This window comes from Leucoraja erinacea, chromosome 20 (assembly GCF_028641065.1).
Source record: "Leucoraja erinacea ecotype New England chromosome 20, Leri_hhj_1, whole genome shotgun sequence".
In the NCBI taxonomy this organism is placed as follows: Eukaryota; Metazoa; Chordata; class Chondrichthyes; order Rajiformes; family Rajidae; genus Leucoraja; species Leucoraja erinaceus.
The window spans coordinates 33,325,877-33,352,400 of NC_073396.1; the positions used below are offsets into that span (position 1 = coordinate 33,325,877).

At 42.0% G+C, this 26,524-nt stretch overlaps 1 protein-coding gene across 1 annotated transcript in view; it reads right to left on the reverse strand.

The window, feature by feature from the left end:
- ercc4 (excision repair cross-complementation group 4) overlaps positions 1–20,215 on the reverse strand; it is a 40,401-nt gene extending 20,186 nt beyond the window's left edge. Inside the window, 6 exon segments of the mRNA XM_055651846.1 lie at positions 380–511; positions 2,989–3,169; positions 5,059–5,266; positions 8,731–8,926; positions 12,837–13,017; positions 19,934–20,215. Of these exon segments, the coding sequence (XP_055507821.1) occupies positions 380–511; positions 2,989–3,169; positions 5,059–5,266; positions 8,731–8,926; positions 12,837–13,017; positions 19,934–20,128 (1,093 nt within the window). The 5' untranslated portion in view covers positions 20,129–20,215.
- Positions 20,216–26,524: the final 6,309 nt, after the last annotated feature.

Consider the following 26,524-nt stretch of genomic DNA (forward strand, 5'->3'; position numbering starts at 1 on the left):
TGACATCACCGCCCCGCGCGGCTTGGAATGGCCGCGGGACTCTGCGAGCGCACGCCGGGGGCTCTAACACCAAGACCCGGTGTGCGACCTCGCACCACCCGGCGTGGCATTAATGGCCGCGGGACAATCGCCATCGCCAGCCGGGGGGCTTTGACTTTGACTCTGACATCGGGGGGGGGGGGGAGAGTGCAGTGGAGAGATAAGTTTATTTGGCCTTCCATCACTGCAATGTGATGGATGTTTATGTAAATTGTGTTGTGTCTTGGGTCTATTTGTTTGTAATGTATGGCTGCAGAAACGGCATTTCGTTTGGACCTCAAGGGGTCCAAATGACAATTAAATGTATCTTGTATCTTGTATCTTGATACAACTTACACACCTGTCGGGTCTGTTTCTTTTGCTGTAGATTTTGCCACATTCACTGAGGTTTTGAGCTTTGCCTGAGGACACCTGTAAACCCTGGCACGAGCATTCAGAAACATTGTATTGCTGGCATCCAGGAATAACCACCCTGCAAGCACATAATAATAGATATCGAAAAGCAATAAAACAGGGATTCTGTCAATATGAAATAGAAGCAGAAATCGCTGGAAATGCTCGAAAGGTGGTGAGGCATTTGTGTGGGAAGGAACAGAGTTACCATTGCAAGTCAATAATCTTTTCACGGAATAGATCGGAATGCAATCAATCTGAAATGATTTTCTCTCCACGGATGCTGTATCTTACCAGCATTTTCAGTTTTTGTTTTTTATATTCTGCCAAGGGCTGTCAGTCAGTACAGCCCCCAACCTGTACACTGCCAGCTCCTTGTAGCTACAACTGGGGATTTCTGCAACACCAGCTAAGGTGCCATCTGGTTGTGCATGAAATAAGTTGCTGGTAGCAATGCAGATAGAAGCAGGAAGCATGGCAGCAAAACATTCAAATAATACATTAATTACAGCAACCTGTCATCCCAGGGTATTTCCCATATTAGCTACAGCAGCGCTAATGCTGATTAAGCTGTTTTTCTTAAGGTAATGTTTTACTACTGTCAAGTTTAGCCTTTTGATCACTTTTTCACAATGCTCAATGTTTTGGTTAAATACATTTAAAAATGTTCATGTCAGCAAAACTCTCCTAAAACATTTGACGTGACTGAAATATAATTTAACACGAAGTGAGATGATCAGTCTGGCAGCACAGTGCTAATATCAGTTATTATCACCTCAAATTCTCATCACAACTAAGACAGCTTGGAGAAACAACAGCTATTTTGCAGATATCTCCCCTCTCAACCCACTAAGAACTGATTAGTCCTAAATACATCTTGAACCAGCTAGACAAAACTGCTGGAGAAACTCAGCGGGTGAGGCAGCATCTATGGAGCGAAGGAAATAGGCAACATTTCGGGCAGAAACCCTTCTTCAGATTGAGGAAATACTATTGAGGAAATACATCTTGAACCATATAGTTTTTTTAATGATAAAACTTGCTAATTTCTACAGACAATTTTTTTTTTCTACCCCATTGTGTAGCAATGTTACAAAATTTTGAGATTTTAAAAATCAAGTCTGCAATTTATATCCCATCAGATAAAGCATAACAATAAGTTTAATTTGACACCAAATTCACTTTCATATCTCAAGTTCCGCCGTTTTCATACTCGGAAATTAGCATCTTGTTCCCTATTGATTTTCAATGGACATTACAAAAAAGCTGTGATCTTGGATAATCAAAGGCCCATTTCTTAAGGAAAGATTAACATTTTTAAATAGCCTAAGTGTCCAAAGATTATTCACAAATAATTCACAATATAACATGATTTTTATATCTAATTTACATTAATTTATAGGCCAAATGGAAGGAATTTAATGTTCAATTGCTGTAAATAAATGCCCATTTAAATCGGCTTTCTAGTGGGTTCATGTGGAACGCGCTGGTTTAGAATGTTGACAGCGCGCTAGATTAGTGCCTTCAAATGCCGAGAAAAATACTGCGGGATATAAAAAGCCCAAAATGAACGATTCGTTATAGATAACTTGATATATAGGGTTATATATATGCCCCATTTAATGTAAAAATAAGGTACATACCTTTAATTGTTTGCTTTATAAAACCCTGGGGCTGCGAGATGTTGCGGAATCAGAGAGTAATTTTAAACTATTAAAACTATATTATCGAGGCCTATAAAACTAATAATACCTTTTGCGACCGGGTCTTGCAGCGATTTTTCGTTAATGATTTACTAGGCTGAACATCTGCGATTAGTACAGCCTAGTAAAAATCGCGTTTTAAACCCGCCCCCTCCAAACAGCGCCAAAATCGCCGACATGGCTGAGGGCAGATTCCCAATGGCGATTCAGGTAGGTTTTGTAACATACCTACATTGTGGACTTTGGACGTTATACACGTCTACAAGATCATCCCTCATCCTCCTGCGCTCCATGGAATAGAGACCCAGCCTACTCAACCTCCCCTTATAACCCACACCTTCTAGTCCTGGCAACATCCCCGTAAATCTTTTCTGAACCATTTCAAGCTTGACATAGGTTTAAAGTGAAGGGGAAAAGATTTACTAGGAATCTGAGTGGTAACTTTTTCACACAAAGGGTGGTGGATGTATGGGACAAGTTGCCAGAGGAGGTAGTTGAGGCAGAGACTGTTCATATTCACATATTCTGTTGTGCTGCAGCAAGCAAGAATTCCATTGTCCCGTCCGGGACACACAACAATAAAACACTCTTGATTCTTGTCTTGACTATCCCACCATTTAAGAAACAATTAGACAGGTACATGGATAGGACAGGTTTGGAGGGACATGGACCAAATGCAGGCAGGTGGGACTAGAGTAGCTGGGACATTGTTGGCATGTGTGGCCAAGTTGGGCCGAAGGGCCTGTTTCCACACTGTATCACTCTATGACTCTATAATTTGTTGGATGGTCAAGATGCATTTCCTCAATAATGAACCCAGCAGTAGAATTTTCAGAACTAATTTCACAATTACCTGAATTCTGACCAAAGGCTTTCTCAGTGGCTCGAAGAGACTCTAATAGATTGAGAAAGGTAACACAGTCGTATTGGGTTAAATACTGTAATAGGGTACGGAGAATCTTCAAATCCTGTACCAAGGACTTGGTTTTTGTACCGAGCTGGTGCCAGACTGGATCCAAATAGTATCGTACTGCCTGTAAAATAGGAGAAAAGATGTTGTTAAAAAAGCATTTTTAGTATTTGTTACGCTTATTTTCCCTCAGCAATACAAACTAAAATTGGCCAGATAATAATGATCATAACTCCTTTAGCCTTCCTACATTTAATTTGTTGTGTGCTCAGTCATCCATTTTGCTGTACATGCAATTTTCTTTTGCATAAGATCTTTATGACTATAATCTAGCCTTTGAGGATATTCTCCTGCTTTGTTCATGGTCAATGTGATAGGTTCAGCCTACTAAATGACTTGGTACTGGCATTTGTGTTTACTTTTGGGTATTACAGATCTCATGGACACAACTAAACGGCTCATTTCAGGTATCACTGTTCTTCCATTTCAAAGATAATTCACAATGGACCTGCGCTGTAATAGGTTATTTTCCCAAAAGAAAATTCCTCCTCAGACAACTTGAGTGTAGTTTGATGAATGTTCTTTCTTTGCTGCACAGGTGTTTCATATTCATGTAATGCTTCAGTCTTTCTAACCACAAAGCGACACATCATTTTAGAGTTTGAGACAACTTTGATTGCCGCATTACAGAACATAGTTGCTCCTCTCAGGAGAGCTCTTTGATGTAGCATAATTTAAAATGTCAGATGTGTCACAGACAGGATTTCTGAATATTTTACCATGGAAAGAATGTAGCACGATTCATAATAAATCGTTACTTCTAATCCAAGTTAAATTTTAATCTAAGGGAATTAAATTATTTGAATAGAGCAGACATATGAGTATTTAAGATTGGTAAACCAATTTATACAATACACGAAAAGAAAGAAACTGCACATGCTGGAAATTTTTAATGAAAATGTAAAATGTTTCACGTAGCATCTGCAGAGAGAGTTCCAGAGATGTTACAGGACCAAATGAGTGTTTACATTATTTACAATTTATATAACGTTGCTTTCGAAACAGCACAACGATTTTCAGTTTTAGAAAGTTGAATCGATTATTAGTTAAGCATTGGTTAAGGAAGAACAGAGATCAACTGCTGGATTTCATTCTTGGCCAAGGAAGAAGCGAGAGACAGATTGACCAGTCAATTCAACATTTTGGAAAGGAGCAAAATAGCTTCAGGATAGCTTCTTCCCCACAGCCATCAGGCTATCAAACTCCACTCAAACAAAACTCTGAAGATTAATAGCCCATTGCACTTTATCTGTTTATTTATGTGTGCATATATATATATTCATTGGTATATGGTCACACTGATCAGTTCTGTATTTATTTATGCTTACTATATTCTGTTGTGCTGAAGCAAAGCAACAATTTCATTGTCCTATCTGGGACACATGATAATGTCACTTGAATCTTGAACCCAGAGTAAATATCCCAATGAGGATCAAAGGACTGACTGATGAGCTAGGTGACGTTTATCCCAGTAATGGGCACAATGTGCTGCTATTTATTTCTCCAGGAGAAGAGGCTAAATTTATGTGAAGTCACGCAAGAGTTTAAATTCTATTCAGTACAGACGATTGTAAATGATACAGTTTGCTGATTTAGATTTGGCTTTGTTTAACTATGGTGTTGATCAGCCTGCCTTTTAGAAAATCTGAGAAGTGAAAGTCATTCTGATATCTGGTTCACAGAACAAAAAGGTTTAATTGCTTTTACCCTGAGGCTATACTATCACGGGACATGGTATTAGGCAGTGAAAGTAAACTTAGAACAATGAAAGGGACTTGTGAAGGTGAACCTGATATATAATAGAGGTTTGACTCAAAATGTGCCGCAGAAAGATTGGACAAAACTCCACATAGATCAATGAAATTGCCTGTCAAAGCTGTGACTTTAGTCTCTGCTTAGCAACAGAATGCTGACCTAAATATATTCTTCAAAACAAAATTCCAAATTACAAACCTTTTCAAAGGACTTCCCAACTGCATTTTCAAGAGACAAATCCTCAACATCGAGCGATGGGTTGTAGTGTTTAAGCTCTTTCAAACAGGCATTCATCACATCCATAATGGCAGTCTGTATAGTCAGCATGGCAGGAGTGAGTGAAACATGCAGCTCGATTACTTCAGGTTTGTGTCTATCTAGGAAAGAGCTGACTGCCAGGTGGAACCTAATAGAATAGAGAAATATACCAATGAGAGATGTCGCATGTAGTCTTTCAATAAATAGACCCAAAGAAAAGTAGTTCTGTCCGAAAACAATTATATTCCAATACAGCTAAAGTTACTCAATACCACAATACCATTCAGAGTTCATGAATAACTTCCATTAGCATCTAACCAAAACTAAAATAATTTCAACCGTTTGTTCATCTCCTATGCTGTAAAGCCTTAAATGTGTATTTGGTTTGAAAATTTACCAATTTCAGCTTTGAATGCACACTAAGTTATTCATAATAGTAGTTAAAATGCTTAGCTTGGAGACCACATCGCAGGCTGACATTAAGATCGATTGATTTAAAAGCAGTTTGGCATTTCTGGTGCTGGAAGTCAGCGCTGAATCAGTGTTGACATTCAGTATTTATATGGTATTATAATGAATTACATACATGAAATACTTTCACCTCCGAGTAAGAGTAATTGATGTGGTCATCTAGCTAAACTTAAATTGGATTTGAATTTGAAAGAATTTTAAGATGCTTAATACCTTTTAGTGTTGACAAGTTTAGATTTATTTGAGAAAGGCTAAAGCAAGGTATGAACCATTTGGAGAAATATTTTGCCTGACAATGCTCTCTGGCACACCTGCTCTTGTGGAAGGGCACTATACTTCCAATTAAAAACCCACTTCTGTACTGCTTTAATGTGTTCCTCGTTATAACGAGCACGAACTGCACAAAATCAATGGCACTTGAGGACCTTAACAAGAATGTATTTATTATATATACAGGCCGATCTCAAAATAATACAGTAATGCATTTATAATAAAAAGCAAGCTGTTTCAAAGTCAAACTACAGAATCGAATAACCTAGTTGGTACTCAGAACACTGCCTTAATACCAAGCACTGGCAGCAATTCATCTTCATCAGTTCAGTTTTACAAGCGTCAGTGTTTTTCTTTGCTAACTGGGATGAGCTACAAAAGGATCAAGGAATTAAAAGGTCAGATGTCGCTCGATGAATGCATTATTGACTTCCACAACTTTGTCTTATTTTCTCTGTACCTGGCATGTGTCAGGCAGAGAGGATCACAGACCTTTCCCATTGAATCATGCTGAAATAATTTGCCTTAACAATTAAAATTCTTGTCTTGATGTATTTAATGTCACTGAAGCCACCAGCCAGATTTAAGCTGGCTAAATAACAGAACTTTGCATAAATTAGCAACTTTTATTTGGTTTGCAGAATACCTGAACTTTCTTTGAAACTCTTGATTGATTTTTTTGCTTTCAATGTTAGTACCAATTAATAGCAGGGATGAAACCAATCCATCTAATGCTTTGCTCCCCAAATGTTGAGCCATTTTGATATTGGCGAAGAGAATTCTGGTACAAACTTATTGCCTGTGCTTTCGTGCATGATAGCATGGATGCTCTCTGGCATGTGCATTGAGCTCAAATGATGCACAAGGTTTCTTTAGCTCCAGGAATCCATGTATGATCCTGACCTCAGATGTTGTTCGTGTGAAGTTTGCATGTTCTTGCTGTGAACGTGTTGGTTTTATCAGGGTGCTTCAGTTGTGTCACACCAACCGTGAGACTTGCCATCGCCCGCCGGGGGCTTTCATATCGGGAGAATGGAACACAGGTGAGAGACAAGACTCTAGATAAGACTTTGCCTTCCATCACAGTGAGGAGGAGATTCACTGTGATGGATGTTTGTGTAAATTGTGTTGGTTGTGTGTCTTGGTTTTTTTCTTGTTGTATGACTGCAGAAACCAAATTTCGTTTGAACTTCATTTGAGGTTCCAATGACAATAAATAATTGTATGTATACTTGTATTTCCGGTGGTGGCGCGACTCACGTCGCAGCGGCCTCTGCAGTCCGTCTGTCTTTTTATTATTTTTTGTCTTGTTTCAATGTAGTTTTTATTTTTTTTGACGGTATGTGTGTGTGTGTGGGGGGGGTGGGTGGTGAAACTTTTAAAATCTTTCCCCTGCACGGAGAACCCGACCTTTTCCTTGTCGGGTCTCCGTTGTCGTTGGGGCTGAGCAACGTGGAGCGGCCTCCAGCAGGAACGACCTACGGCTCCAGTCGCGGAGCTGCGGACTTTACTCACCATCGTAGAGCTGGCCGAGTTCGGAGCGGGAGGAGTGGTGGTGGCGCGCTGCTGCGACCTGACCCCGGAGATTCGGAGGCTCCAACCGCAGGTCTGGTAGACAGTAATACCGGGAGCCCGCGGGTCCCTGCTGGGAGACCGCTTTTCGGGGCTTCCGCAACGGCGACTTCTCACGCCCGAGCGGGGCCTTACATCACCGCCCCGCGCGACTTGGAATGGCTGCGGGACTTTGCTAGCGCCTGCCGGGGGCTCCAACACCAAGACCCGGAGCGCGGCCTTTGCATCACCCGGCGCGGCATAAATGGCCGCGGGACAATTACCATCGCCCGCCGGGGGCTTTGACTCTGACATCGGGAAGGGAATGGGGAGTGCAGGGGAGGGATAAGTTTTTGCCTTCCTTCACAGCGAGGAGGAGATGCGCTGTGATGGATGTCTGTGTAAATTGTGTTGTGTCTTGGGTCTTTTTCTTGTGTATATGACTGCAGAACCAACATTTCATTTGAACCTCAATGAGGTTCAAATGACAAATAAAATTGTATTGTATTGTATAATATTAAGGGTGCATGGTAGGATAATTGGCTATTATAAATTATCCTTTAATGTATATAAAAATTTAATGGAAAGGGTGTCGAACAACATACAATATGAGAGAGAATAAGTCACAGGGGAATAGCATGGCTAGGATTGCTCTTTTGTAATCTGCTTGGATCAGACAGGCTAAATGGCTGTTTTTATGTTGTAATACATATATAAAAATACTTGTCTACCACTGCACCTGTTTGTTTCAGGGAGTGTCTAGTTCCAATGCATGTCCTGACAGGGAATTGGATTGAAGAAGGACACAAAAACCTGGAGTAACTCAGCGGGACAGGCAGCATCTCTGGAGAGAAGGAATGGGTGACGTTTTGGGTCGAGACCTCAAATTGCTGAGATGCTTCAGTTTCAAGTTGACTTACCTTTTGCCTCCAATATTTGTACTGCCATGAATGATTTTTATGAAATTTACACAGATGTATTTACTTTTGATTCAGTAGCTTTATAATGGTATATAAGAATATATTCTATAATTTTGGAACAAAACATTGCCATTAGGCACGTAATAAAAGGAAATCATTTAGCCCTTAATCTCCTGAAACAGTGGAGGACAGCACTCAACAGATAAACTAAAATCCTTTTGAAACTTGTTTTTCATCTTGATGGAATAACTAAAATAAATTAGCACTTGAATAAAAGAAATCACATTGAGCTCAAAGAACAAAATTAACAAATTAACAAGTGTAAGAGGATTTTGAGAGGAGAACATCACTCCTGTCAGCTGGTGATACAGGTTATGATGTTTCCCCATATAGAGCTTACCTGGGCCAGAGGTACAGTTTACGAACAAACAGGTTTCGCATTACTCGTTCCACCTGACAGAATCCAAGACTAAAGGCCACTGCATCGTCTGTGAAGGCCTTGATAAAACCCTGTTTATTCTTCTGCCGATACAGACGAAGAATAAATGCTTCCTGACACGAATCAATGATTTTGTGAGCTCTGTATACCAAAATACCTGCAGAGACATAAACATAATCCAGCACTTACATCCTTGTGCAAATTAATTGAATCAAGCATACATTTGAGTATAACAAGTCAATATATACGTCATGAGGATACCTTTCATTCGTTGTCATCACACCAGTAAGTCTTTAGTACATTATATGTCTACATTTCTATTAATGTTCAGGTCGGGGGGAGTACCCCCGCCAGGGGTACCATGTAATCCCGTGCTACCTGCTCCATGGTGGGATAGTCGGGGACTAAACCTTCTCCCCCACCTGGTTTGCCAGATGAGGAGGGGGCTGTGGACCCCCAGCAGGACCAGAAACAAGACCGGTCAAAGGATGGATAAGCTCCTAGTGAGCCAACGGCCACCCACACTTCAGTAGAAGTTGTGATCACTGTCGGCAGGGGCGGAAATCCTGGGATGGATGATGGGGGGCACGCCCCCCTGCTTTGAGAGGTGGGGGATGATCCCCCCCCATAGGGTGGAGGTCCCGACCACGGGGGAAAATGGAGGAGGACTGGCCAAGTTCTGTGCCTTCCACCACAGTGATGAATGCTGTGGTGGATGTTTGTGTTACATTTTTATTGTGGTTCTGCGTTCTTTATTATTGTACCGCTGCTGACAACCCAAATACCACCGAACCTGGCTGCGTGGCAAAATAATTCTATCTATCTATCTATATTTTGTAATCCGGACTTCATCAGCTGCTTTCTAAGTGCAGAATCAGCCCATTCGCAGGGCCTTTCAGCGCCCGGCGCGGCTTAAAATTAAACTGCTGCATCGAGGCCATCGAGGCTCTCGATGTTGAAGCCCCCGCCGGCCGAAGAAAGACCCTGTGAACGGGCCGATTCAAGCCCCACGATTCGGGCGGGCGAAGCTGCTGTTGCTGGAGTTCGGAGTCGGTCACCAACCAGGTCAGCTCCCGATGTTACCGTCCACAGGGCCCACGGCCGAAACTTCGCATGTGTGCGCATGCATGCGCGTGGCCGCCGAGAAATTGTGTCCCCCGCATGTTCTGATAGCGATTTCCGTGCCTGTATAGTAAGGCACCGTGCCCGTTGATGATTTCAACGATGATGATGATGATGATATTTCGTTAGCAAGTCTTGACACAATTTGGCAGGTAATCAACCGTATTTTGACAATTTACAAGAATGTTTTCACAGATGAATTATGGCCTAAATGAGTTTCTGTCTCATGATACGGTCAATTCCTTTCAGTCTCTCCCTGATAATTGACCACAAATTCTCAATCGGATTGAAGTCAGGCGAGGTACCAGGCCAGTCCAAGAAAAACTGGCAAAATGGGGTCACCATCTTTGATGTGTGGCACGGTGAAAAGTCTTGCTGGAATATTCCAGGCCTATTTGGAAAAGTCCTTGCCAACTTTCACCAGCAGTCTTCTCTGCAATGCATCAATGTATTGCGGCGATCAGACCATTCGATCAACGGGGTGTAGTGGTTCAACACCATTGCAGCTGAAACAACACCAAAAATCTTATTTTCAGGATGTTTGACAAACTGGTCGATATGGCACTTTATCACCGATTCTTCATTGTAATAGTTAGAAATAGTTTTTTTGAAGATCAACTTCATCAAAGCACGATACACTGTACGCAAGATTATTGAGGCTCCTGCTGCCTCCAAATCTTTCTTCAGGGCATGGCTTGCTTTTCGTTCTTACTTCCCCGAATCAGCAAGGCCTCATCCCTTGCAGCCGCATTTCTTTTGCCGCCGCACACGTCCGTCCTCTTAAGCAATAGTGACCGGTTTTGGACACTTGCTTGGCGATCCTGGAGACAAAAGCTTGGCTTACCCCTACCAACTTTGCAATCTCTCGTTGTGACATCAAGCAATGTGTTGCAAGGTTATAATCTTTGTTCTCTTCCTTGGAGTGATATCCATTGTTTGAATTGCTTGAATATTTCATCTCAAATAATGATAAAATAGTGGGCGGATGAAGCTAATGCATTGCCGGTGTAAACTTAACTTTTTGTCTTTACTCTATTTTGAATGTTATCATTGTTGTATAAAAACAAATGGTGGACATAGAAACTAATCATATGAAAAAAAAAGCAAAGTCGTGATTCTATTAATTTGCACGTATGTAGTGTTCTTTGGAGTCATACCTGCAACTACCTGTAATTTAGGTTTAAACAACTAGAGAGTCGACAGCAAATATAATGATTTTGTTTCTGAAAGAAGGATCCAAGTCTATAAATCAGACAATACAGTCACGTAGAATGTAATAAAATTGCTCTAACTGGGCTTACAGAGATTTATATCCTCAGTTATGAAATCTGACACCATCGATATCATTGGAGGAAGGTGGTAGAATTTTCACTCTCTCTCTGGGGAATGTCAGATGATTAACCCTCTCTGAGTATCAACCATTTAGATTCAGATTAGGTTATTGTTATATGCACAAAAATTAAATTCATAGTTCAAAGAGTGAGCATTGTACATACAGTAATGATAAATACAACTATAAATAAACAACGTTCAAAACAGCACAAAGGTGGAAGTTTCTACAGCAGAACCGAGTAGTACAAAAATAAATTGAAGTACAACAATGGAATGAGCGAATGAAGTAGAGTTAAGAGTAAGATTATATAGGATGTGAAAGAAGTAATGTTTTTTTTGTGACGGTATGCGCCAGTATGCCATACCTAGAGTAAAAGAATAAACAACATCCATTCCTACTCTCTAGAGATGCTGCTGTCCCGTTGAGCATTTCGTGTCTATCTTCGGTGACAACAGTGGTGTCATCGGCAAACTTAAAAGATCAAGCTGGCGTTGTACTTGTGCAGGGAGCAGAGAAAAGGAACTGAGCACATGAGCCTGAGGGACACCAGTGTTGAGAATCAGGGTGCAGGAAACGATGTCCAATTCTAACCAAATTGGGTCTGTTAGTTGGGAAGTCCAGAAGCCAGATACCGATGGAGATCCCAAGACCAAGATCCAGAGGTTTAGGGATAAGCTTATTTGCATTACAGTGTTGAAAGCTGAGCTGCAAATTGTGATAAGCATCCAGACATTGTTGAGACGATCCAGAACCGAATGTAGTGCAAGAGACATGGTGTCCTCCGCAGACCTACTTTCCCTGTACACAATTTGTAGTGAGTTAACTTGTCCACGTGACGGGCGCAGATGTTATGATTCTTACTATTATGATTCTTTCAAACCACTACATTTGGTAGATGTTAGAGATACTGGGTGGTAGTCGTTGCAACGAGTCATTTTACTTTCTTGGGCAACTGAAAGTATGGTTTTCTTGAAGCAGGTGAGGACGGTAGACATTTGAACTGAGAGGTTGAAGATGTTGATGTTGTCTGTGGCTAGTTGATTATTTCAAAATGTCAGAACCAAATACTTGCAGAATATTCATTTACTCACCGTAAGGCAGACTGACAGCCTTTCAGTTGACATCGAACACACTTGTTTAAATAAACAGGCTGCACCCAAGATGGCAATTCAAAGCTTTATTTGCAAAAAGATATCAATAACATAGGAGAGTTTTGATAAAGAATACTGAAGCCATTAAGTTTTCAATGATCATGATGAAGCTAAGTATACACATGAAATAACTTAGGAAGAGGTGACAAAACCTCGTCCTCTGGCAAATGCATTTTATGTCAAAGGAATGTGAGTATCAGTGAAATATTTGCAGTAATAATCAGCTCGTATGATATCAGGAAAAGTTGCATTTTCCATTAAACTTCCACAAAAATTTCACAAGGAAAGGAAACAAAATAGATTAAAGTTGAGGCACTAAATTTCTAGTCGATGCCATTATCTTTCTCAGTGCAAGAAATGGCAGTTCATCTTGCCTCACATCCTAATATTTTAGGCAGGTGAAGAAGAAACTATTTTAAAAGGTTTTTGTTTTGGGAAAAGCTTAGAATAAAATCACTCACCTGTAATTAGATTGGCAGGAATACGATCTGTTAAAAAATCAACAACCAGAATTCGACTAGTCACAAATAAGACTCCACCCTCTGTGTATACTGAGTAACGCTCATTACTTGGAATTTCATTGGTAATAATACGAGGAAGATGGGAGGCTCCTTCAGACCGTAACTGCTCAATAAAATATTGCTGCAATAGAGAACGCATAATCAAATCATTTAACATTTTATTCTTCTTTCTGTCTTATGAAATAACTTTCTGTTTTGTTTATAAGGCAGTTGAAATGTAATTACAACATGCAATAGTTGGAAACCATCTTTAAGGGCCTGTCCCACTTTCATAACCTAATTCACGACCTTTTTTAGACGTGGACATTTTTCATCATGCTAGACAAAATGCCCCGACCTACTTGATGCTACGAGTACCTACGACTAGCATCACGGCCTGCTACGACCTATCTACGACCTCCTACGACCATGCTGCGAGTATGGGTCAAAGGCAAACTCGGCAGAGGTCGTGAATTAGGTCGAGAAAGTGGGACAGGCCCTTTACTTGTCCTGTTGCATTCAAAGATTTTTTTCCCCAAAACAAAAAGCTTTTATTACATGTTCACAGTTTAAAATGCAATGCAAGAATTAAAACTGCTATTCATGCAGTTTGCAAACATCAACCATCAAATTACAACATTGTCAGCCATATCCTCGACATACTCGAGCCCCCAAAGCAAATTTGACACAAAAAGTGTGACCTCAAAACTAACCTCCAGGGAACACAGCTTCTCTTCAGTTTAAAAAAACATTCCTCACATTTTGCTTCATGTTTCTTAGCCAATGACACGACCATAGTTACATCAATTTGTTAATTCATGGCTTTCAATTTCTTAAACTTTATTGGTTCTGTATTTTGGGGTAAATACAGTATCAGCTTCCCTCAAATGTCTAAGAATGCATTACCAGTTTGATTATTTCTAACAATTCTCTGTGCTATATCATCAAATATATCAATCAATAAATTTAATGAATTTGTGTTTTCATTTATTAATCCCTTACATTTCCTAGCAGCAATATTTTTTGTTCATGACCATTGTCTTTGAAATGATCCTGACCACCATTCATAATGCCGACTGGTCCAAACATGCTCCCATCCATCATGTTTTTATTTATTTAAGAATTTGAAGAGTAAATCTTTGTAATCTCCATCCATGTTATCCCATTACTAATGTTGAGTACATTTCATCTGGATTTTATGGGTTTTCTACTCTGAGGCCTGATAATCTTTTAATTTGTTCCCCTTCATCCAATTTTATCTGATTTCTCCATTAATAAGAAACCATTCTCTTTTGTGGTGAAGCGAGAACCAAACTTTACTTTCAGTATACCAATCATACCTCCAAAGGTTATCTTTTTGGTCTATAATTTATTTGACTACTTTTCTGTTATTTATATGTTTAAAAAGGGAGTATTTCATTTTATGGCATCTGCTAATCTGAATATTGTTAAGTCTGACTTTTTTTCAAAGCTTATATGAACAAACTTGCCATTTAGCTCCTCATGAAAAGAGAGTATTAACTTTGTCAGCAAAACAAACATGGTGGATTCCAAAAAAAGTGAGGGCAAGTTCTGTAGTGAAGCATATGTCTAATTGCAGGCTCAAAGTCAATATCCCGAGGAGATAGTTAAAAGCTTAAACCTTCAGTGTGCTGTTGGAGCCTATTAAATATGTTGTTATATGTTGTTATTTACACATTGATTTAAGTTATTAATGCTTGCATGATCAATTAAAACAATGATGACCAATACATCAACTACCTAAGGTTTATCAATGTGTGGGAAAGAACTGCAGATGCTAGTTTAAATCAAAAGTAGACACAAAATGTTGGAGTAACTCAGCGGGACGGGCAGCATCTCGAGAGGATTTCTGGAATTGGGGAAATGCAATTCTAATTAATAATTCGATGTATGAATAGCAGTTACCTTCATTTGGGAATGTGAAGACATATTTTTGGAATGCAAATTCAGATTTGTGCATATCAAGCATTGAAATATGATCATGAGTTACTATTCCTCAGGGATTAATTCATATGGGGTATTGTCAGAGATGTACTTACATGCTAAAGCGTTTGCAACTATTTTATTCCAAAATAATCCTGGTATCTGGACATCAATTCTCCATTGTTTTCTCTGAATACACACAACACTGCCACTATTTTAATATGGTATTTGAGGGATAAACATATTTCCCAATAGGAATATATTAATTGTTAAACCCATAATTATGTATCTGCATAATAAAGCTCTCATGCTCTTTGAATACTGCAATGACAAAGTAGTGAAATTACAGGATTTTTTTCCCATCCTGCAGGAATGCTTAATAATTGTAGGAACAAGGCCATTTAGCTCCTCAACTTTGTCCTATCATAGAACATGGAACAGTACAGCATAAGAACAGGCCCTTCGACCCACTATGTCTGCCGAGAATGATGCCTGTGCCTGCACCTGAGACATATCCTTCCATGTCAATATGTCTATTGAAAAGTCTCTTAAAAACCATTATTGTATTTGCCTCCACCACCATGGCTGTGCGTTCCAGGCACCCACCACATTCGGTGTAAAAAAAAGCTTGACCCAAACATCTCCCTCTAGTTTTTGACATTTCCACCTTGGGATAAAGATTCTGTCTAGCCTATCTATGCATCTCATAATGTCATATATTTCTCTTAGATCTCCCTTCAACCTCCAACACTTCATAGAAAACAATTCAAGCTTGTCCAATCTCTCCTTACAGCTAATACATTCTAATCAAAGCAGCATTCTGGTAAACTTCTGCTGCATCCCTAAATATTTTTTTTTTTCAAGACCCCCTCCAATCTTCCTGCAATGCGGCGGCCAAAAACTGCATACAATACTCCATATGGCCCAACAAAATATTTATAAACGTAGACACAAGGAACCGCAGATATTGTAATCAGATATAGAAGGATAAAGTGCTGGAGTAATTCAATGGATCAGGCAGCATCTCTGGAGTACATGCATAGGTGACGTTTTGGGTTTATAAAGCATACTATATGTCTTCTTTGCCAATCCATCTACTCATTTTGCCACTTTCATGGAGACATGGACTTGGACCTTAAGATCACTGTACATTTATACTGTTAAGGGTCCTGCCATAAACTATATACATTTACATTTGACCTCCCAAGTGCAGAACCTCACACTTGCTAGGATTAAACACCAGATACCATTTTATTGCCCATATCTGCAACTGATCTAAATCCCATGGTATCCTTTGACAGTCTTCCTCACTTTTGGTGTCATCTGCCAACTTACTAACCAACCCATCTAAAAGTAATGTATATATACCACAAACAACAGAGCTCCGAGCACAAATCCTACTGGCCACAAACCTCCGGCCAGAATAACATGCTTCCAACACCACCCTGTCTTCCAATGGTAAGCCAGCTCTGAATCCACATTACAAAGTCACAATGCATCCTAAGCATCTTGGTGTGAAAGTTGGTGGGGGCGCTGCAATGGCGGCAGCCCTGTCAGCAGCACGTTAGTTTTTTCAACTTTTTTTTTTTTTTTAGTATATTTTAAAGTATGTTTTTAATGTTTCTTTGTGTGTTTTGTGTGGGGGGTGGTGTGGGGGGGGTGAGGGGGAAACCGTTTCGGCCGCCTCCTCCATGGAGAGGCGACTTTTTCCAGGTCGCCTCCCCCGTGGCCTAACAGCAAGGATCGGCGTGGCCTTTCCCGGAGACGCGCCCGGGGCTTCAGCAGCGTGCGCAGCGTGGACTCTCGGCGTGAAGCGGGTGAGCCCTCGCTGGGGCTCCCTGGAGGGGAGCGCTCCGTTTCGCTGGCCCGGGGCAGCCGGCAGCCTGAAGCCGCGCGCGGTCTGCACAGCTCCAGCTGACGCGGCGTCTACAGCCCGGGATCCCTCATGGGGGACCCGGGGGAAGAAGAAGCCATCACTGCAGGCCCGTGGCCAACTTCTACCGCGGGCGCGGTGGCGACTTACCATCACCCCTGGAGGGGAGCTTCGACCACTGGCCCTGCGGTCTGCGGTGCTTCTGGCTGCGGAGCGGCGGGAACTTTAAACTTTAAATTTCGACCGCCGGCCTGCGGCCCACACCAACTTAAAGCCGCGGTCTCCGGTGGGGAAGAGCCGATCCTGGACTTACCTGGACTTGTACCTTGTCCTTTTACCATCTGGACGCCCGCAGCAACGGCTGCGGAGGGTTGAGGTCCCGACCACGGGGGAAAATGGAGGAGGACTGGCCAAATTGTGTGCCTTCCACCACAGTGATGAATGCTGTGGTGGATGTTTATGTTAAATTTTTATTGTGTTTTTGTGTGTGTTCTTTATCATTGTACCGCTGCTGACATATTCATTTCACTTGCACTTTATGTGCAATGTGACAAATAAACCGTATTGTATTGTATTGTATTAATATTCTGGATCAGCCTATCTTGAAGAACTTTATCAACTGCCTTAATAAAATCCATTTAGACAACAGCCACTGCCCTACCCACATCAATCACCTCTTGAAAAATCTCAATAAATTTATTAAAGTGCAACCTGTCAAAGATAAAGCCATGTGTGGGTAAGAACTGCAGATGCTGGTTTAAATCGAAGGTAGACACAAAATACAGGAGTAACTCAGGTTGGAGGAGGTGCAAGTGAACTACATTTTATCTCTGTACCGCCCACTCCCCTGACATCAGTCTGGAAAAGGGTCTCGACCCGAAACGTCACCCATTCCTTCTCTCCAGAGTTTCTGCCTGACCTGCTGAGTTACACCAGCACTCTGTGTCTACCTAAAGATAAAGCCAAGCTGACTGTCCCTAATAAACCCATTCTCTTCCAAATGCATGTAATTCCTATCTTGTATTCTCTCCGAGCTTTCCTACTTTAAATCTTCCCATCTCCTCCCCTTTCGGCTTTCTGCAGAGACCGCACCCTCCGTAACTCCCTGGTCATTTCAACCCAAACCACCCCCTCTCCTTGCACTTTACCTTGCAACCGCAGGAAATGCTACACTTCTCGCTTTACCTCCCCCCTTGACTTCATCCAAGGACCTAAGCAGTCTTTCCAGGTTTTTCAGAGGTTCACCTGCACCTCGTCCAACCTGATCTATTGCATCCGCTGCACCAGGTGTCAGCTGCTCTACATCGGTGAGACCAAGCGTAGGCTTGGCGATCCCTTCGCCCAACACCTCTGCTCAGTTCGCAACAACCAACCTGATCCCCTGGTGGCTCAGCACTTCAACTCCCCTTTCCATTCCGAATCTGAACTTTCTGTCCTGGGCCTCCTCCATGGCCAGAGTGAGTGCCAGCGTAAATTGGAGGAGCAGCACATCATATTTCGCTTGGGTAGTCTACACCCCAGCGGTGTTAACATTGACCTCCAATTTCAGGTAGTCGTTGCTTTCTCCCTCTTCCACCCCCCCCCCCCTTCCCAGCTCTCCCTCAGCCCACTGTCCTGCCCCCCCCCCCATCCCCGCATCAGTCTGAGGAAGGTTCTCTACCCGAAACGTCACCTATTCCTTCTCTCCATAGATGCTGCCTCACCCGCTGAGTTTCTCCAGCATTTTTGTCTACCTTCAACAAAGCCAATGGTTTTGACGAGTACACCTGTGTTCCACACCGCATCCTGATGTACATGATGTGGATAATGAGTCAGAGTATAGCAGGGAGATTGATCTGGTTGAGTGGTTCCAGAACCATCAATCTTAATCTTAATGTTAGCAGGACCAAGGAGCTGATTGTTGACTTCAGGACGGGAAATCCGAGGGACCATACATACATCTTCGACCGGATGGATAATAGCTTCAAGCTCCTGGGCAAACACCTCTCTGATCATCTGTACAAGGTCCAGCATATTGATACTTTTACAAAGAAAGCTCACCAATGCCTCTACTTTTTCAGGTTAAGAAATTTGTCATATCGCCAAATACTCTTATCAAATCTCTACAGGCACATGTTCGAGAGCATATTGATCAACTGCCTGGTTCAATAATTTGAATGCTGAAGAATGAAGGAGGCTGTAGAAAGTGGTGAACGTTGCCTTATACGTTCTAGGTATTGACCCACCGCCATCAAAAATTCTATAGATACCGGTGCCTCAAGACACCAGCAAAGACACACTCTGTAGTGTAGAACTGCAGATGCTGGTTTATATCAAAGATAGCAGAAAGAGCTGAAGTAACTCAGCAGGTCAGGCAGCATCACTGGAGAAAAAGGATAGGTGGCATTTCAGATTGCCACGTTTTCATCATGCTGCTACCATCTGGAAGTGGGTAAGGAGCCTGGCAATTTTTATATCCAGATGAAAGAACAGCTTTTCCCCCATCAACTTCAACAACTCTGCACAATCCCAACCATACTTCAGCACCGAACTAGTATGGACTTTATTTAAACTAGTATGGACTTTACCCTGCTAAGGTTGCACTATGTACTTTGGCTTGCATTATCATGGACTGATGATATACCTCAAACAACTGATCATTTTTTTTGTATATTTAATTTGTTGCGTGGCTGCATTTAATGTGCCTGTAAAGCTGCAGCAGGTAAGAATTTCATCATTCCTGAATCAGTGCATATGGCAAATAAACACAAAGACAGACACAAAATGCTGGAGTAACTCAGCGGGTCAGGGAGCATCTCTGGAGAAAAGGAATAGGTGACTTTCAGGTCGAGAAACCCTCTGACGAAACGTCACCCCAGAGATGTCGCCTGTCCCACTGAGTTACTCCAGCATTCTGTGTCTATCTTCGGTTTAAACCAACGTCTGCAGTTCCTCCCTACACATTTTGACAAATAAACACTCTCGACTCCTCCCCTACCCCTCACTCTGTTGACATTATCTCCAGTCAACACTAACAGATGTACATAATAGTGTGGGTGGCATGTCCGCCGGTAAAGTCCGCAACAATGTAAAGGACAAGACAGTCAGGTATGCCTGGCGTGGGGGCTGCAAGGACCACAGGGCCCCCTCACCCCGGCGAAATGAACCCTCAACCCGGCCGAAGGGACCCTCCCTCCCTCTCGCCCCTTATGCCGGCCGCTGATGCTGCTGCCGCCGCCGCGAGTCGCGACCCTCCACTCACCTCCTCGGCCACGTTGGTGTTGAGCACCAGCAGCAGGTTGCCGGGGTCACAGTACAACCTGAGGAAGTTGAGCAGGATCCTGTCCACACCCAGGCCCTTGGCCGTGATGACCAGCCCATCTTCGTGGAACAAGTCCAGGAAGATCTGGCTCTCGTATTCCAGGAGCGGGGTCATGGCGCCGCCGCTGCCGCTCATCACCTGCTCCAGCCCAGGGGCCGCTCGGCCGCCGCTGCCGCTCCTCACCCGCTCCCGCTTCCCGCCCAGGGCCCGCTCCTCGCCAGCTGGCCTCCGCCGCCATCGCCACCTGCCGGTCACATCCCGTATTCACTTACACAAGACACAACATACTGATGTAACTCAGCAGCAAAGATACTGGTATCCTCCAGTGTCTTTGCTCAGCAGGGACAGGCTGCATCTCTGGAGAGACGTTTCAGGGTCGAGACCCTTCTTCAGCCAGAGAGCCAGGGGAGTGTGAGACAACAGAGATAAGGAAGGGTAAGGTGTGAAAACGACAGATCAAAGCAGACGTTGGTCAATGAAATGTAAAATGGTTCATTTTTTGTCTGAGGGGAAGGTGACAACGAGGCATACAAACTAAAATTAATCAGGAAGATGGTGAAACTAGTCGGAGAACTTGGACGGGCAGTGACTCAGTGAGAGGGAAAGCAATGTTTACATGAAGTTAGAGAAGTTGATATTCATGCCGCTGGGTTGCAAGCAGCCCAAGTGCAATATCAGAAGCGGTTCCTCTAATTTGCGTTTGGCCTCACTGTGACAGAAGAGGAGACCTAGGACAGAGGGGTCAGTATGTGAATGGGAGGTGAGTTAAAGTGCTTGACAACCAGGAGATCATGTAGGCCCAGACAGACAGACTGAGCGAAGGTGTTCAGCCAAATGATCACCCAGTCCATGCTTGGTCTTGCCGATATATAGGAGTCCACACCTGGAACAGCGGATACAGTAGATGAGGTTGGAGGAGGTGCAAGTGAACCTCTGCCTCACCTGCAAGGACTGTTGGGGTCCTTCGATGGAGTCGAGGGAGAAGGTATAAGGACAGGTGTTGCTTCTCCTGCGGTTGCAGCGGAAAGCACCTGGGGAGAGGGTGGATTAGGTGAGAAGGGATGAGTTAACCAGGTAGTTGCGGAGGGAACGTTCTCTGCGAAAACCAGGGAGGACAGGATAAAGCGACATTATTACATCAGGACCCTTCTTCATATATATTTACTTCTTACATTCAGATACCAGCTGGAAGAATAAGGTCCCCAAATTCCAGAACTATCATGGGATGAGACCACGCCCGAGATATTGTTAGCAGAAATAAATGGGGAGTGAATTTCACAAGTGTTTTTATTTGGTGTGAAATTGTCTGCTTATTCATTATAAAAACATCAGCTTTGGGGTTACAAAGGTAGTTTGATTGAAAGCTGAGACTCATACGATCATGGAAGAGCCAGTTTGACTTCAATCCCCATTGTATCTAGAATTTTAAAGGCTGCTCAGTCCTTCACACAAACCAACAAACAGATTCAAGAACAGCGTCTTCCCCGTTGTTGACATACTGTTGAGCATGACTCTCATGTGCTAGGGATTCATCCACGATCTTCCAATCTACCTCATTACAGCCCTTGCAATTTTTTTTAATCTACGCTTTCTCTGTAGCTATAACTATTTTTGCTTTTGCACTACCCAATGAGATGATTTGCATGAGATGATTTGCCTGGATAAGATGCAAAAAAATTTTCCTATTTGGAGCAAGGTTTGGATTTCCTGGTCCTCACCTTCTCCCCGATAGCCCTTGCATTCAGTGGATTATCGTTGGTTTGGCAAATGGAATTTAACTCTGACAAGTGAGAGGTGCTGCACTTTGGTCTGTCAAACAAGGACAGGACTTGTACAGCAAATGGTAGAGCCCTGGAGATTGTTCCAGAACAGAAAGATCAGGGTGTGTAGGAAGCAACTGCAGATGCCGGTTTAAACCGAAGATAGACACACAAAATGCTGGAGTAACTCAGCGGGACAGGCGACATCTCTGGAGAGAAGGAATGGGTGACATTTTGGGTCGAGACCCTTCTCCAGACTGATCAGTCTGAAGAAGGGTATCGACTCGAAACGTCACCCATTCCTTCTCCCCAGAGATGCTGCCTGTCCCACAAGTTCACTAGTTATAGAATTAGGCCATTCAGCCCATCGAGTCTTCTCTGCCATTTAATCATGGCTGATCTCTGCCACCTAATCCCATTGTCATGCCTTCTCCCCATATCCCTTGACACCTGTTCTAATCAAGAACTTGGTCATCTCTGCCTTAAAAATATCCACTGACTTGAGCTCCACAGTCCCGCTGAGAAAGATCAGGGAGTACTGTTGCGTGGTTTCCTGAAAGTGGCAAGCCAGGTGAACAGTGTGTGGAAGGGTATTTGACATGATTGCCTTCATTCAAAGAGTTCAGAGTACTAGCGTTGGCACAGTACAATGCTGCTGTACAAGTCGTCAGTGAGATCATATTGGGAATACTATCTGCAGTTCTAGTCACCCAGCTATAGGATGGAAGTCATGAAGTTGGAAAGGAAGCAGCAGAGATTCACCAAGATTTTACCTGGGCTAGTGGGCTTGAGTTGCAAGGAGAAATTGAAAAGGCTGGGACTATTTTCCTCCCAAAGATGTGCAGGTTTGTAGGTTAATTGGTCTAGGTAAATTGCCCCTGGTTCTGAAGAGCGGATGTGAAAGTGGGATAATATAGAACTAATGTAAACAGGTGATCGATGGTCAGCGTGCACTTGATGTACTGAAGGATTCCATGCGATATCTTTCAATCAATCAAAACATTTTCACTTAGAGGGTAGTCCACATCTGCAACAAGCTGACAGAGGAAGCTATAGAAGCGGGTACATTTATGACTTTCAAAAAACATTTAGATAAGTGGGACCCGTTGGGTCCCAGCATCACAGGGGAGGGCTGGCCTCCCAAAGCAATTCCAATATTGGTGGCCAGTGGGGGGGTGGGGGGGGGGGCTTTCTCGAGGGACATTGTGGGCCGAATGGATTCTTGGGCTGGCAGTTGACTCACGACTATTCCTTGAAATTCCAATTCAAGCAGGGTGCAGGGCCTCTAAATTCAAGTGCAGTTTCTTACAACTTCAAGCAGGGTGCAAGGCCACCAAATTTGTGCAGTTTCATACCATTACAAGCAGAGTGCAAGGCAACTAAAGACAGCGAGTCGTGACCCCTCCCTCCGCCATCTTGCAGGGATTGAGCCACGCCCACACTTCTGGGTTTTATAGTCCCTCTCCCCTCACACCAGAAGTGGCGTGGCCTTCATGGCGTGATTGACAGGAGAGCGAATCTCAACATTTTTTAAACACTAATATTTTTTTTTCATCGATGGGAAAAATCCTCGGCACCTGATGAGTGGAGGGGGACTCTGAGTAAGATTGCCAAAAATCACAGCCGTACGTGGTAGCGGTTTTTATAAAATCAATATAAAGCGCAAACATGAAGAGGTCAAGATTAGACTTTTAATTATATGGAAGGCAAGGCAATTTTAATTCGGCAAGGCAACTTTAATTAGGCAAGGCAACTTTAATTAGGCAAGGCAACTTTAATTAGGCAAGGCAACTTTAATTAGGCAACACAGCTTTAGCATTTCCAAACTATATTTTCAAACTACATTAAGGGCACTGACAGGTTAGTAAAACCACTCACAGTTTGGTAGACACGTGTTCAGTGTTATTCACAGCTCAGACTGAGAGACGTGACCCTCTCGCTCCCCCATATTGCAGAGACTGACGGAGGCACTCAACACTTCTGGAGGCACTCAACACTTCCGGGTTTTATAGTCCCTCCGGAAGGGGCGTGGCCTTCAAGAGAGAGAATCTCAACATTTTTTAAACACTAATAACTAATAACTCAGCAGTTGGAGTGGATAAGAATGGAGAAAGAGGAGTGCTATCCGCACGATATAGGAACGATCCTGCTCTCACCGATAAAATTGAATAGTATAATATATAAGAAGAACCCAATTATTCACAATATAATAAGAATTTGGAAACAAATAAAAGTATCCTTGAAATTAAATAATTTATCAGTACTAACCCCACTATTGAACAACCCCGCATTCAAACCTTCTCTCATCGACAACACATATCAACAATGGGATAGACTGGGGATTAGGAAAGTAGGGGACATGTATGAAGTGGGCAAACTGTTATCATTTCAACAATTAAAATTTAAATTTAAATTGAAGGATAATCAATATTTTAAATATATACAGGTATGTGACTTTATGAAAAAATATACACATAGATTTCAAACTATATTTTTAGATCCTTTAGAAGAAGCAATGAATATTAAGGCTGATTCACAAAAATTAATATCATACTTTTATAATAATATATTAAATAGAGAATCACCCTCAACAGAAGCATTAAGGGAAGATTGGGAACAAGAGCTAATTATAAAGATCTCGAAGGATAGATGGGAAAAGTATTTGATGAATACACATAACTGTTCTATTAATGCAAGACATAATTTAATTCAATTCAAATTATTACATAGACTATATTATTCAAAAACGAGGTTGAATAAATTTTATCCAAACGTCTCTCCCAGATGCGATAAATGTTTGTTTCAAAACGCTAATATAACACACTCATTTGTTGGATGTACAAAGTTGAATAAATTTTGGAGTGATATATTTGATATATTTACAAAGATTTTCAAGTCAAGAATAGAACCCAAAACGGAATGGATTATATTTGGAATAATAGGAGAAGATACCAATTTAAATAAAGATCAAAATGTTTTTTTAATTATGGGTTAATAATTGGAAAGAAATTGATACTTAAATTTTGGAAAAATACAACCACACCAACTGTTAAAATGTGGATTAGGAATATGATGGACATAGCACGCCTTGAAGAAATGAGACTCCGACTAATAGATAAATATGACCAATTCTTAAAGAGTTGGTCTCCTTTCATCGACTTTTTGGAATCATGTGATGCAGCGGTGCCGTAAGGATTGCCGATTTCAGTTCATGACGCGGATAGAGCTACATCTCCGAATACAGATTTGAAAAATTCTCTTTTAAGGGGCCTTCTCTTCTATTTCTACTTTCCACTTTCTCTCTTCCTTTTTTTATTTTTTATATACACACTTCACGTTTTTCTACTCTCTACCATCTATTTTTCCACTTTTTCCCCTTTCTATTGTTTTCTTTTTCTTGTTCTGCTTACTTCCTTCTTATAACATAAAACTAGAGGTTGTACATAGAATGGATTACGGTATTACATAGTTGGCACCTAAAATTAGGTGCCACTGTACTGTTTTGTGCTGTATTAACTTCTAATAAAATAAACAAAAAAAAAAAAAAAAAAAACAAAAAAAAAAACTCTTTTATTTTTCATCAATGGGAAAAATCCTCGTCCTACGCAGCGAAGGGGGAGTCTGAGTAAGATGGCCAAAAATCACAGCCGTAAGTGGCAGCGTTCTTTCTAAAATCAATATACAGAACAACAGGAACTGGTCAAGATCAGACTTTTAGTAATATATAAGATAAAATATGGATTAAAAGAGTTTAGGCAGCAGTGGGCCAAATGCAGACAAATGGAACTAGCCCAGTATGTCAACTTGGTAGGCATTGATAAGGTTGTCTCCAGGCTGTATAGCTCAATGACATTAACACCTGCATACAGTCCATAATGGAGAATTTACACGTCATGTTACTACTCGTCACTTAATTTTCCATCCCACTCACATACTCACCTGTCTGTGTCTCCTATGTGTAGGAAAGAACTGCAGATGCTGAGAGACACAAAAAGCTGGGGCAACTCAGCAGGGAAGGCAGCATCTCTGGAAAGGGGGAATGGGTGACATTTCGGGTCGAGACAGGTTTGAAGAAGGGTTTCGACCCGAAACGTCATCCATTCCTTCTCTCCAAAGATGCTGCCTGTCCTGCTCAGTTACTCCAGCTTTTTGTGTCTATCTTCTGTGGTCTCCTACATAGATTCAACATCAGCTCAAGAAAAAATACCACTTCATCTGACGAGGCACCTTGTAGTGGTTAGGTCAGCATTGGATGCAACAATTTATCAGACTGTATGTATCAGTTCTGACTGGTTATGGTGTGGGTTAAGCCCCTGCAATATGTTCAATTTTCCTCTCTACATCAATACTAATTATCGATCCACCCATTCTTTCTCCTTGTTTCCAGGTTCAGGAACAACTCTAAACTACATTTCAAGGCAGTATTGGAATGGGAAACAAAAAACAAAAGTACTTGAAGAACTCAGCCAGTCAAGCAGCATCTGTGGAGATAAAAATACAATGAATGAATCAGGTCAGGAACTCTTCCTCAGAAGCAGTTCGGATGTGGCGGCGCTGTTGAACAGCTGCGACTCGCCTGCAGTCCGTCTGTTTTTACTTTTTTTGTTGTTTTTTTTTGTCTTGTTTTGGTTAAATTTTTGTTTATTAGGTTGTGTTATGTGTTGGGGGGGGGGGGTGAAACATGGTTTCTTGTCTCTTCCTTCAGGGGAATGCGACTCTTTTTGTCGTATCCCCTTTCTCTGCCTCCGTCTGCGCTGAGGCCTAATGGCGG